The sequence below is a fragment of the Danio rerio genome, chromosome 24 (genome assembly GCF_049306965.1).
Source record: "Danio rerio strain Tuebingen ecotype United States chromosome 24, GRCz12tu, whole genome shotgun sequence".
Classification (NCBI taxonomy): domain Eukaryota; kingdom Metazoa; phylum Chordata; class Actinopteri; order Cypriniformes; family Danionidae; genus Danio; species Danio rerio.
Genome location: NC_133199.1, coordinates 32,588,671 through 32,601,828, shown reverse-complemented (window position 1 = coordinate 32,601,828; position 13,158 = coordinate 32,588,671). Strand labels below are relative to the sequence as shown.

At 36.1% G+C, this 13,158-nt stretch overlaps 1 protein-coding gene across 1 annotated transcript; it reads left to right on the top strand.

Annotated features, from left to right (window-relative positions):
* Nucleotides 1-511: 511 nt before the first annotated feature.
* nrros (negative regulator of reactive oxygen species) lies at nucleotides 512-8,993 on the top strand. The gene is given in 3 exon segments (NM_001003775.2): nucleotides 512-633; nucleotides 4,827-4,947; nucleotides 6,886-8,993. Coding segments are annotated over 2 exon segments (2,058 nt in total). The 5' UTR covers nucleotides 512-633; nucleotides 4,827-4,839; the 3' UTR covers nucleotides 8,836-8,993.
* The last annotated feature ends 4,165 nt before the right edge of the window (nucleotides 8,994-13,158 follow it).

Below are 13,158 nucleotides of genomic sequence, written 5' to 3'. Positions count from 1 at the left end.
AGGACATGACAAGCCACGCTGACAGTTTGAGCGAGCAGAAGTCATGGTCTGCATCTTCACAGAAAGGAAAGGGTGTGAGCTCTCAGTGGTTTCCTCTTGAGTAGTATCTGATGAGTGAAACCAGTAGTGGGTGCGTTGGGTGTGCTCACTTGCTAGGTTTGTGGTCTACTGAGGCTGAAATAAGGACGAATATGTTGTGCTCGGCTGGTTTTACAGGTGCTTTTGCATCTCATTTCCACGGTTCATAATTTCTCCTCTTTTTGGGGTGTATGTTCTAAAGTTCCCACCGATAAATATCTTTCAAACTTTCCTTTTGCACTATTAGGATACTGAAACCGAAATACTACTTGCTGTTGTGATGTGTGATGTGGTCGATAAAAAAAACAGTTAACGCATATATTTCTGACCTTGCAGTGTGTGCGCGAGCGCGCGCGCGTGTGAAATGATGATCTTGACTGCCTTCATGTGACTACGTTTCCGTTGCTTGCTTGCTTCCGCAATTACTAAAGACATTGCAGAGATGCAGATGTCAAGCACAAGAGAGACCAAGCCAGCAGAACCTCCCCGCAAACCGATGTGATGGTCTTCAGTGAGGTTCACAGAGGAGCGGAGGGCGCGATTCTGGCCACTGGGGTAAGCGCGCGCGTTACACACACACGAGATAAACACCAGCGTGTGCATAAAAAAACTGAAAGATTAAAAGTTTAATAGCAGTTTGTCATTTGGGTAACGCTTTGATTCAATATGACTTTCAGTACACTCATTAGTCATTACATTGATATTCGCCTGAGGTAACATGGCGAATCTGACTGGATAAAGCAATATTGTGTATGTTTGTTTGTGACGACTGAGGTAAAATATTGTCTTCGCTTTTATGCAGAAGGTCAGTGGTTTCAAAGGGAGTTGAGAGAGCTGCAGAGAGGTCAACCGATTAAAGACAAAATACAGGCTAAATATAAAACAAAAGCCGTATACAACTCAAATTTCGTAGCTTTTTGGTGACTTTTGTGTTTTGCTTCAAGTGTAATTTTAATGGATGTATATGAAGTTATAAGTCTTGATTATAGTATTAACTATGCTTATGTTACATTAAGGCTTTCATCCAGAATGAGTTGTATTATGGTTTTATCTTCAATTGGAAAAGTGTATGCATGCATTACTTGTTAAAATGTTTGTTTAAATAAAAAGTTGTAATTTGGAGCTTTTTTATTTGCATAAATAACAAAAAAAGTTTGCCATGTTTCAGACATGACATTTTTTAGACGCAAAATACCCCCTTTTTTTAAATCCAGAATTGGTTTTAAAAACCCTGCTTTTTTTACAACAAATAAAAATATTTGCTATTATGTTTGTTGTAATTTTCTGTGAAAATAAAAACAAAAACCCAATACTAAAATACTAACATTTGTAAAAATCCTGACAATATTTGTATTTGAAAAAAAAAATGGAAATGTGACGTATAAAACAGAATTTTCAGGGCGTCTCTTTTCAATGCTTTATTTTCATATTTCAATTATGTTATTATTACGTTTATGTAGAAGTGAATTTAAAATGCTGTCTAATGCTGTGGCATTTATAAGTTAAAACAAACAAACACTTGATCAATTTCTGACTGTGATGAAGAATCTCAGTCAAACTAATCAGACTTATAACCTTTAGTCTTAAATAACCACCATTCATGGCACATATACCACTAGGAGCTGAAGCCATCTTGTTATATTTACAGCCTGTTCCTAATTTGTACTAATTATAGCAAAAATTCAGTAGGTAGGTACTAACTTTGATTTAGCCTGAACCTATGTAGTTTAACATACATTATATGACCCTGTTATGAACCCATAATGTAAAATAAAGCTCAGCTGTATTTGTTTTGAAAAATCAATAAAACATGGAATGTCTTAAAGTAATAATTGTAGAGTATATTTGAGATTTAATTTATTACATGGTTGGTCTACTCATCTGTAATTAAAATTCAATTCAGCAGCAATCGGAATTGTAGCAACATGTTCAATGAAAAAAAATTATCATTTAAATACATTAAAAGACATTGTTACACAAACATTATAAAGTGTCACCAGAAAAAAACAATATATTTGTACATATTGCATAATAAATACACTAAAAATACAACATTTAATGTTAGAATCATGGATGGTCACACACACAAATGAACAAATACACAAACATTCAGCACAAAAAAGTTTCCTTATTAATTAAAATGTCTTGACTAAATACATAAAGATAATGTATAACAGCAACAGAAAAAATAAGAGACCACTTGAAAATTCTCAGAAAATGTTCATCTTTTTAATTCATAAAGTTATGATCAGTGTTGAGGAAAGTTACTTTAGAAAGTAATGCATTACAATATTGAGTTACTCACAAAAGTTGTAACTTGTTGCATTACTTAGTTACTTTTTATGGAAAGTAATGCGTTATATTACTTTTGAGTTACTTTTGCATTACTTTTTCTGACCTGGTTGAGTCTGGATCTCTTTTAAGTCTCTGCAGTTAACAATACACTGTATAACCTTTATCTACCTTTAAAAAAAACACTTAAAACATTAATGTAGGATGATGTTATCTTTGGAGATCTTCTTGATCCCAGAGCTATATACAGTTGAAGTCAGAATTATTAGCCCCCTGTTTATTTTTCCCCCAATTTCTGTTTAACGGAGAGAAGATTTTTTTTTCAACACGTTTCTGAACATAACAGTTTTAATAACTCATCTCTAATAACTGATTTATTTTATCTTTGCCATGATGACAGTAAATAATATTTGACTAGATATTTTCAAGACACTTCTATACAGCTTAAAGTGACATTTAAAGGCTTAACTAGGTTAATTAGGTTAACTAGGCAGGTTTTGATGATTAGGCAAGTTATTATATAATGATGGTTTGTTCTGTAGACAATCGAAAAAAATAGCTTAAAGGAGCTAATAATTTTGTCCCTATAATGTTTTTTTAAAAACTAAAACCTGCTTTTATTCTAGCCAAAACAAATAAGACTTTATCCAGAAGAACACATATTTTCAGACATACTGTGAACGTTTCCTTGCTCTGTTAAACATCATTTGGGAAATATTTTTTAAAATAAACAAAAATTTAAGGAGGGCTAATAATTCTGAATTCAACTATACATGTAAATACAAATTAATGCAAGTTAAAAGCAATGTGTTTGATTTATTGTACTTGTTGTCAATTTTCCATTAGAGAAATGTAAGGCTCTGCCATCTTCCTTTCTGTCTGTTCCTGCATTCTCTCATTGCGTGCAGGTTTCAATGTGACTACCTTCATTTTAATTAACCAATTTATTTTTAAAAGCAAATTAACTAAACTAAAAATAACTCTCATTACGTAAAAAAGTAACTTTAGTGTTATTACCTAACTTTTAAAAGTTACTTCAATCATTACTTAGAAATGAAATATTGTTACATAACTCTCCTTACTTGTAATGTGTTTAATTCAATTCATCTTTATCTGGATAGCGCTTTTACAATGTGGATTGTGTCAAAGCAGCTTCACGTAGAAGATTATAGTGAATTGAAACAGATCTCATGATCTCAATTGATCTCGATCAGAATTTGCAGGGGGAGGGGGTTCTTCTTTTTTTAAAATAGAGGAGCAATTATCAACACACTGTATAACCTTTATTTACCTTAAAAATAAACCAAAAAATAAATATTATGTAGGATAACATTATCTTCGGAGAACTTCCTGATCCCAGAGCTATACTTGTCGTAAATACAAATTAATGGAAGTTTAAAGCAATGTGTTTCAGAAATTGAAGGGGGGGGGGGGGGGCATCTTATCCTTTCTACTAGAGGAGCTCTGCAATTAACAACACACTGTATAACTTTTATTTACCTTCTTTAAAAAACACATAAAAAATTAATGTAGGACAATGTTCCCAGGGCTATATTTGCCGTAAATACAGAATAATGAAAGTTTAAAGCAATGCTTTCCTACTTTTGTACATTTTTGTCAATTTTCCATCGCAGAAATGTAAGGCTCTGGCATCTTCTTTTCTGTTTGTTCCTGCACTCTCTCATTGTCTTCGGGATTTAATGTGACTACCTTCATTTTAATTCACCAATTTATTTTTTAAAAGAAAATCAACTAAACTAAAAAGTAACTTTTATAAAAAAAAAAATTAAGAAATTACTTTTAATATTATAACTTAATTTTGAAAATTAATGTGTTATTTTACCTGTTACTTAGAAAAATAATATTGTTACATAACTCGCCTTGTAATTCGTTACCCCCTAAAAAGTAACTTGTTGTGTTATTTAGTTACTTTATTGTAAAGTAATGCGTTACATTACATTTGCAAATTTATTTTGCATTACTTTTTATCACCTGGCTGAGGCTTGATCTCTTTCAGAACTTGCAGGGAAGGTTCTTTTTCTTTTTTTACCACCAACACTCGTTATGGTTTAAAAAGTGTATTCCAAATTCCTGAAAAACAAACAAACAAGTAAATAACACATTATCATTTAAAGCATTGTTGGTCAAAATAAATGATCAGATGTGTATGTGGCTGTGTGCTTGTGTTTTAGTTTTTTTAAGGCTTATATAATCACAAGTTGCATTTAGACACCTAAAACACTTTTATGAAAACACAGCCAGGAATTAAGGTAGACCTCTGCATGAACAAGTTTAATGCAGGCTTTTTTAGCCAATCAGATTTGAGTATTCAGGCAGACCTTAGTTCAATTATAAATATATATATATATATAAACCTGTATTTACATTTGTGGTCTCTTTTATGGTTTATTCATGTCATCAGGATGCTTTATATGCTTTATTCCCTTTCATCACAGTGATCATGTTAAGATGCCGGTGTGCGGTTGCCTGTCCGTCGTGCTCAGTCACGCTGTGGTGCTGCTTATGCTGGTCCTGCATTCAGCTTCAGGACATCCACAGACCTTCCCCTGCAGACTGGTACGTGAGAAAGAGGAAGACTGCACAAAAACTCAGAAACTGTTGTTCTCAAAGCAATTCACTGGAAAGGAAATGATCATAATTCTTGTTATGTGTTAGTTTTCAACTTATTGAAAAATTTCTCAAGAACTATCAAGAATTTATAGCGGGGGGGAAAAAATGTTGAACACGTCACCGTTTTTCCCAGAAAACATTTTAAAATGATCAGGATGATTGTACAATGTCCTTTTATTCATTCATTCATTCATTCATTCATTTATTCATTTTCTCTTAGGCTTAGTCCCTTTATTAATCCGGGGTTGCCACAGCAGAATGAACTGCCAACGTATCCAGCACGATTTTAGGCAGTCGCCCTACCAGCCGCAACCCATCTCTGGGAAAACAATGTGCTTCAAAAATACAATTAAAAGCAAGTTTTAAAGATGTTTTGACATGGATTAAAGTTCAAAATCAATAATACTAAATAAATGAACTGAGCAGTTAACAAATAAGTAAATAAATACAATTAAAGAGGTATATATAAGTATTAATTATACTGACTAAATAGTTTCAATGTTAAACAGGCATAACCTTTAGAAATGCACAGGAAAAAATCATAGGTATTTCCCAGACATATTTTCTTGTAAATATCTCAAACAGTAAGAAAAGCATATTTCTATTTCTGCTGTTGACTTAAAATTTTCCCCAGATGTCGTTAACAACCAAAGTAATCCGCACGAAAAAAGAAAACAGAACTATTTTGTTTAGAAAATAAGTATGTGTGATAAAATGAAACGACAAAAAATAACATATTGAACAAATGAAGAAAGGGAAGTGTAAAAAAAGCATGGAAAGCCCAGACAGCAGCTGAAATCTCTCGGTAGCTAAAAAAAAAGAAAACAAAGCTGCTAGAATAGCCTAACCAATCCCCTGAACTAAATCCAATAGAAAATAAGATCAGAAATTAAGATCAGACTTCATATAAGAGACCCAGAGAATCGTCAAGATTTTTAGACTCTGTTGAAGTATGGGGGGCGACGCAGTGGCGCAGTGGGTAGCACGTTCGCGGGTAGAAGGTCGATGGGTCGCTGGTTCGGCTCAGTTTGCGTTTCTGTGTGGAGTTTGCATGTTCTCCCTGCGTTCGCGTGGGTTTCCTCCGGGTACTCCGGTTTCCCAAAGACATGTGGTACAGGTGAATTGGGCAGGCTAAATTTTCCATAGTGTATGAGTGTGTGTGTGAATGTGTGGATGTTTCCCAGGGATGGGTTGTGGCTGGAAGGGCATCCGCTGCGTAAAAACTTGCTGGATGAGTTGGCGGTTCATTCCGTTGTGGCGACCCCGGATTAATAAAGGGACTAAGCCGACAAGAAAATGAATGAATGAATGAAGTATGGGGGGAAAATCAAACCTGAATCATGCTTACATTCTCCGTGCCTTGAACCTGTTGTTATGTAAAACAAAGTAATAAATATATTTCAGTAGACAATTTGTATCGTTCCATTGGTATTACGCAAGCTAAAAGTTTTGGTCTATTTGTGCATTTGGAGTTTTGCAACTTTTACCAATATCTGGTCACATTTACTGACAGCAGCACCTTTAGAGATATATTTACTAGTAAAAATCCTAATGTGTTCAATACTTATTTTACACACTGATTTTACCCTACCCTGTCCCTTAAAAATGTTGATTTGCGTGTTTTTTTATTATTTTTAGATTTTTTTTTTCAAATTAATTTGGATGTCATGACAGGAAGGTCATTTTTAGGTTACCTATATAGGCTAATCAGCAAACCACAAGCTATTTCTCCATCTATTTTTGATATGCTTTGCAAGTGAAAAGATTCAAATGGGCCCAATGAACTGTAGTGGAAATATTAGTCACATACTGCTACTGTTTAATTTTTTCCATTGTGTGTAAGATTGTTCTAAATCAGTCCTTCCTTCTCTTTTCTTTCCACAGATCCAAAGTGTAGCTCTGTGCAGCGGTCGTCAGCTCTCCGTCATACCAGACTGTTTACCACATGAAACTGAGGAGATCTTCTTTGACAGGAACCTTTTGGAAAATCTTCAAGATGGTCTTTCAAGATATCCTTTTCTAAGGATGTTCAGCTGTGCAAACAATCAGCTAATGACGGTGGCTGAGACTGCATTCATTGAATCACATCTTTTAGAAAACCTCAATTTGGCCAACAATGAACTTCATCATGGCCACAAGCAAGTGGCCCAGGCCTTTCGCTCTTTAACCCAACTAAAGACCCTTGATCTTTCGGGGAATGGGCTGTCGGAGGACATGGTGTCTGTACTGGTAGCAAATCTATCCTCACTTGAATCCCTTTACTTGTCCCGGAATGGAATGCAAAGGCTGGATGAGTCCACATTCAGAGACCTCCATCAGCTTAAAGAGCTGAACGTTGAGAGGAACTTACTGTTTGAGATCAGTGGGGCGTTTGATCATATGAAAAAACTCCAGAGGCTGAATCTGGCTTTCAACTGCTTGCCCTGTTTGGTGAACTTTGAGATGACTCAACTGCTGGTCCTAAACGCCAGCCACAATTCCATCGAGTGGTTCATAACCAATCAGAATTTGACTGAAACCTTTCAACTGGAGACGCTGGATCTCTCTGACAACCACTTGCTCTTTTTTCCGTTCCTTCCGACCAACAACCAAATACGAACTTTACTGTTGTCCAACAATCGAGTGGGTTTTTATCAACACTTAGCAAATAGCACATCTTCAAACTGGACAACTAGTGTGGACTACTACAACTTAGGGCAAAATATAAGCAACATTACCATGGATCTCTGGAACGAGAACCTTCATGGTAACCTTTCCTCTGTTGAGTTTTTGGACCTGAGTGAAAACAAGGTGAACTATTTCCCTCAGGGATTCATTAAACAGATGCCCCAACTTTACTGGCTGAAGCTCAGAAGTAACTGTTTACAGTCTTTCAGTTTGACTTCAGAAGATCTACCAGTCACCATCTATGAACTAGACGTTAGCCGAAACAGGCTAACTGAGATCAAAGCAAGCCAAACCTCTAAAAACAAGTTAAACAATCTCACGCATCTAAATCTGAGTACTAATGACCTTCAGAACTTCCCACCAATGATTTTTACAAGTCTACCAAATCTTAACACACTAGATCTCAGTCACAACACTGTGGATGTGTGTTATTCGTCAAACTACATTGGTTTATCAGGATGTGTCGAGTGGTCCAGTATGGCCTCGCTGAAACAGCTTTACCTTGCCGATTGTAGCATTCAAAATGTGCCATCTTCAGCGTTCAAAGGCACATCCCTAACCCATCTCGAACTTTCCAACAATCCAAACCTACACCTCAAACAGCAATCTCTGAAAGGCCTTGCAAACACTTTGCAGCATTTAGGAATTGGCAACACCGGTCTTCAAGACTTCGACTTTTCTCCGTACACCAACTTGAAATCTTTAAACATCTCTAGAAACTCACTATCAAAACTCCCCGATTCTCTAATGGCATTAAACCTGAAGCTTCTGGACTTGAGGGATAACTCCTTGACAACCATCAAGTCAGAACATGCTAGCTTGTTAGCAAAGAAACTGCAGACTGTTTATATGAACGGAAATGCCTTCAACTGTTGCCATTTAGACTGGTTCAGGACTTTCGGAGAGAACAAAGGCATCCATGTGGCAGACCTCTCTGAGATTACATGTTTGGACTTAAACTACAGACGTCACAAGGTTGTGCTTACGGATGCCGTTTACTGTGGCTTCACCAATAACAACAAGGAGTCTGTTGTGTGGTATATCCTTTTGTTTGTAACAGTCAGTGTTTCCATCATGGGTATTTCTGTTATTTACATGCTCACCTTTAAGCCAAGAATGTTGCCCCGTGTTATTAAAAAGAAATGCTGGAGGCCAACTTCTTATTGAGGCACAGATCTCTACAAAAATAAAGAACTAACATGAGAAATGCTAGTTAAGGATGTGAAGAAAATCAAATGTGATATTAATGTGAAATATTTAGGCCATATTGGTCTGCAAATATGTGAATGTATCTAATTTCATTGACATTAAAGTTCATAAAAGACTTTTATCTGCAGTGATAGTTTGTTAATTTCCATGGGTTCATTTGGCAAAAGCGTAGTCCAAAGCAACTTAAATGGAGTTAACTTGTTAACAAAGGTTCGGCAGCGGGACCACCCCTCACTTTGCCTCCTTAACCAATCACCTACTCCCTAAAACTTACTTTTAAGGCAGACCAGTTTACTTGAACCCACCCTCTTTCCCTCGATTTCCTTGCTTCCCATTAACAATCCGTATAACCTCCTACTAGGTTGAATCGGGGGGTCCAATCACTCTACCAAAAAAACTTTACAGAGATGGTACCCCCACTCTGAGTCTCTGGGCAACATCGTAGTATGCCCGATCAACCTGCCTACCTGTTTAATATTTATCCTCTTACTTCCCTTCCCCTTCATCCCACTGTTCCCTTACCATCGCTAAAATAAAGTCTAGCTCAAAGGCCCGTTTACACTGTCAGGTCTTGATACCCAATTCCGATTTGTTGCCTATATCAGATTTTTTTGCCTGTCTGTTTACACGTTCTTTTATTTGTGACCCATATCCGATTCATGTGTTTGCACTTGCCATACAATTTAAAAAGTCGAACATGTAAAGTGGGTTCTAGCATCTGCGCCACACTAGCCATGATGGAAGAGGATGTCTTGCTTTTAGCTCTGCGAAATATGCAAAGTTCGCCCAACTTTAAAATTATTTTGTGGTCGAGTCGGAGGGAAAGGGCCATCGTCGCAGCTTGCGCCTATGGTCTATATATGGTGTCCTCCACCATTCAGAGGAATTTGTGGGTACGAGAGAGATCTCAGAACTGGTGGGAGCAAATTGTGGCGACTGACCACTTTCCTCCTCCATGTTTCCTCTGTTGTTGTTGTTTACCGCGTTGGCGTCTTCTAACACTCTTCCTTCTGTCAAACTATGTCAAAGTACCATAATGTCGCAAGTTTAATGACGTACAAAACAGAATGCCTCAATAAATCCGATCTGCCTTTTTACATGATAGTCGCATTGTCACCAATTTATATCTGATTTTTTTTTTTTACAAATGAAGGAAGCCTGAAACCGATCTCTGAATATCGCTGTGCATGTGTTTTCTTCCTGTTTACACAGTCATAGAAAAGATTCGATCTGTGTCACCTATGAGCAAAAATTGGGAATTGGGTCACATTTAACTGGCAGTGTAAATGGGGCCTAAGTGTGGCACGGTTCATGATGGTGAAATTGTATTTAATACATATATATTGTCATACTGTATGTGTTCCTTAGTGCTTCATATAGTGCATATTTCTTTGTGGTAATATGTAAAATATTAAATCAGGATTAACCGCCATACACTACATTGTTTTTAATGACAGATTACTACACATTTTTTGTTAGGCTTAGTTATAGGGTTAAACAAAATACATTACACTTCAGTCCACATTAAATTAAATTTAAAGTGATTTTGTTTGCAGAGCTAGTTTGAAGGGTTGTGGCAAAACTTTTCTTTTATTTAAATTACTTTTTTATATTAACAATTAAAAGTTTTTATACAGTAACAATTGTTTCCAGCCACAAACACCTACAGTAAGTGGTTGTCCTCTATAAATGATGTTTAAAAAATATTTTAGTAATTATTTTGCTTTAAAAAAAATCAAATGCAATGCGCTTTAGATTTCCTTCCGGTTTTACTCACTACAAGAAACATCTCATGAGTTTTCTGTTGTATATCAGATGCTCATTTGTGCGCGTGCATGTGTGTAGGTTCGCAGAAGTCGTGCGTTAAAAACAGTTGCTAAAAGAAGCAAAGGAAGCATGAAATTTCCTGTTTTGCTAAGACCTGTAGCAACTGGCCAACTCTCGGTATCACTGAGGGGGATGGCGGTGCTGTGGTTTTGCTCCATGCTTGGTTCTCAGTCAGAGGCACAGAAGGACTTTAAAAAATGTATAGAAAATCACATTATCGTTCATCTGAAATATTGCTCCAGTTCTCAGGCTTTTAGACTATGCTAATGCAACTCGAAAAACTGATTCGAAATCCCCAATTAATATAATCAAAGCTCATTTAAATTAGTACTATAACTGTTTTTTCCACTCTTTAACTTTATATAAATTTTTTAGTTTTGGTTATTTTAAAGCCTGTGTAAAATCCACATTTACAATGGTTTATTTGCTTATTGTTATTTTTTAGGATCATCAGTGCAAGTTAATCTACTGAAGAAAAAAAACAAATGTTTGTTTTGGTAATCTTCAATCAAAATCTGACCATTTGCTTCAACTTTTAGAGTGGTTGTTTTCTGTTGATGTCAGTTTGATGGCTTCAGTCACAATTTTCCTAACCACGCACCTATTATCGTTAGTTTGCTATGCAGGAATGCAAAAATGAAGTCCCCTACTCAATCTTTAAATTTAGTTGGAAGTACATCAACATACTGAATGTCTCAGCAACTTCTGGTTTACGCTGACTTATAAGTAACTGAAAAGGAATACGAATATTTCCATGGCAACTAAATTAGGTTAATATATTTAATGTACAGTGCATCCGGAAAGTATTTATAATGCTTCACTTTTTTCCAATTTTTTATTGTTATAGCCTTATTCCCAAATGGATTAAATTAATTTAATTCCTCAAAATTCTACACACAATACCCCATAATGACAATGTGAAAAAAAGTTTGTTTTTTTTAATTGTTGCAAATTTATTAAAAATAAAAAACCTAAAAAATCACATGTACAGAAGTATTGACAGCCTTTGCCGAGAAGCTCTAAATTGAGTTCAGGTACATTCTGTTTTCACTGATTATTCTTGAGATGTTTCAGCAGCTTAACTGGAGTTCACGTGTGGTAAATTCAGTTGATTGAACATGATTTGAAAAGGCATACACCTGTCTATGTAAGGCCCCAGGGTTGACAGTTCATGTCAAAGCACAAAACAAGCATGAAGACAAAGGAATTGTCTGTAGACCTCCGAGACAGGATTGTCTTGAGGCACAACGCTGAGAAAGGTTACAGAAAAAAATCTACTGCTCTGAAAGTTCCAATGAGCACAGTGGCCTCCATCATCTAGAAGTGGAAGATGTTTGGAACCACCAGGACTCTTCATAGAGCTGGGCGGCCATCTAAGCTGAGAGATCGGGGGAGAAGGGCCTTAGTCAGGGAGGTGATCAATAATTACTCTTTCTGAGCTCCAACAGTTTTGCAACAATTTCAAAGAATCTTTTTTCACATTGTCATTATGAGGTATTGTGTGTAGAATTTTGAGGAAACAAATTAATTTAATGCATTTCGGAAATGTCACCGACTCGGTCCCAGTCATTCCCCTCGCTGGCTAGCAGAGGTTATCATCACCGGACTTCTAACATTACGTTATCCACTTACACTGATAGCATGCACCTGCAGCTCATCCAGTTGATGATCCACGCTCACACATATAAGCTGCACACACACACTCACTCATTGCGAAGTCTTGTTCTGCCCCGGTTAACACTACTGAGCCTTTCTCATCCTTGCCTGCTTCCCCGTTGTTACCTTGCTTTGATTACCGACCTTGTCCAGCCTGCCGCCTGTCTTGTACCTTTGCCTGAACCTCGACTCTGATCCTCGCCGCCTGCCTTGAACTCTAGCCTGCTCACCAACTGTGATATCAGCCGCCTGCCTCTGACCCATGCCTGCATACTCATCCTGTGTTTACCTGTCGCCAGCCCTACGACCATATACTGATGTGTGTTTGATGTGAGTTCGCACACGCATTACACCTGTGTGCTATTTGTTATTAAACTGTGTTTAATAAAAATACTGCAAATGGATCCCTCTGTGTCAGCCACTTCGTTACAGGAATGAAGCTGTAACATAAAAAAATTTGGAAAAAGTAAAGCGCTATGAATACTTTCCAGATGCACTGTATATATTATCGGAAACCCTGCAATTATATATATATATATATATATATAGTTATACACTATAGTTATACATAGTTATACATAGTTTATATAATTAAAATGTGCTATACATTTTTATCGTCCAAATATTGTCCTGAAATTATCTGCAATATATATTATTGTACATATTACTATATACTTACTTATTGATTATTATTAGTATTAAGTATTATTAATTATTTATTAATAATAATAAGTATTATTTATGCTGATTTAAAGACAACTTTACTATGTATCAACAGATAAAAATAAGGAATAGCAT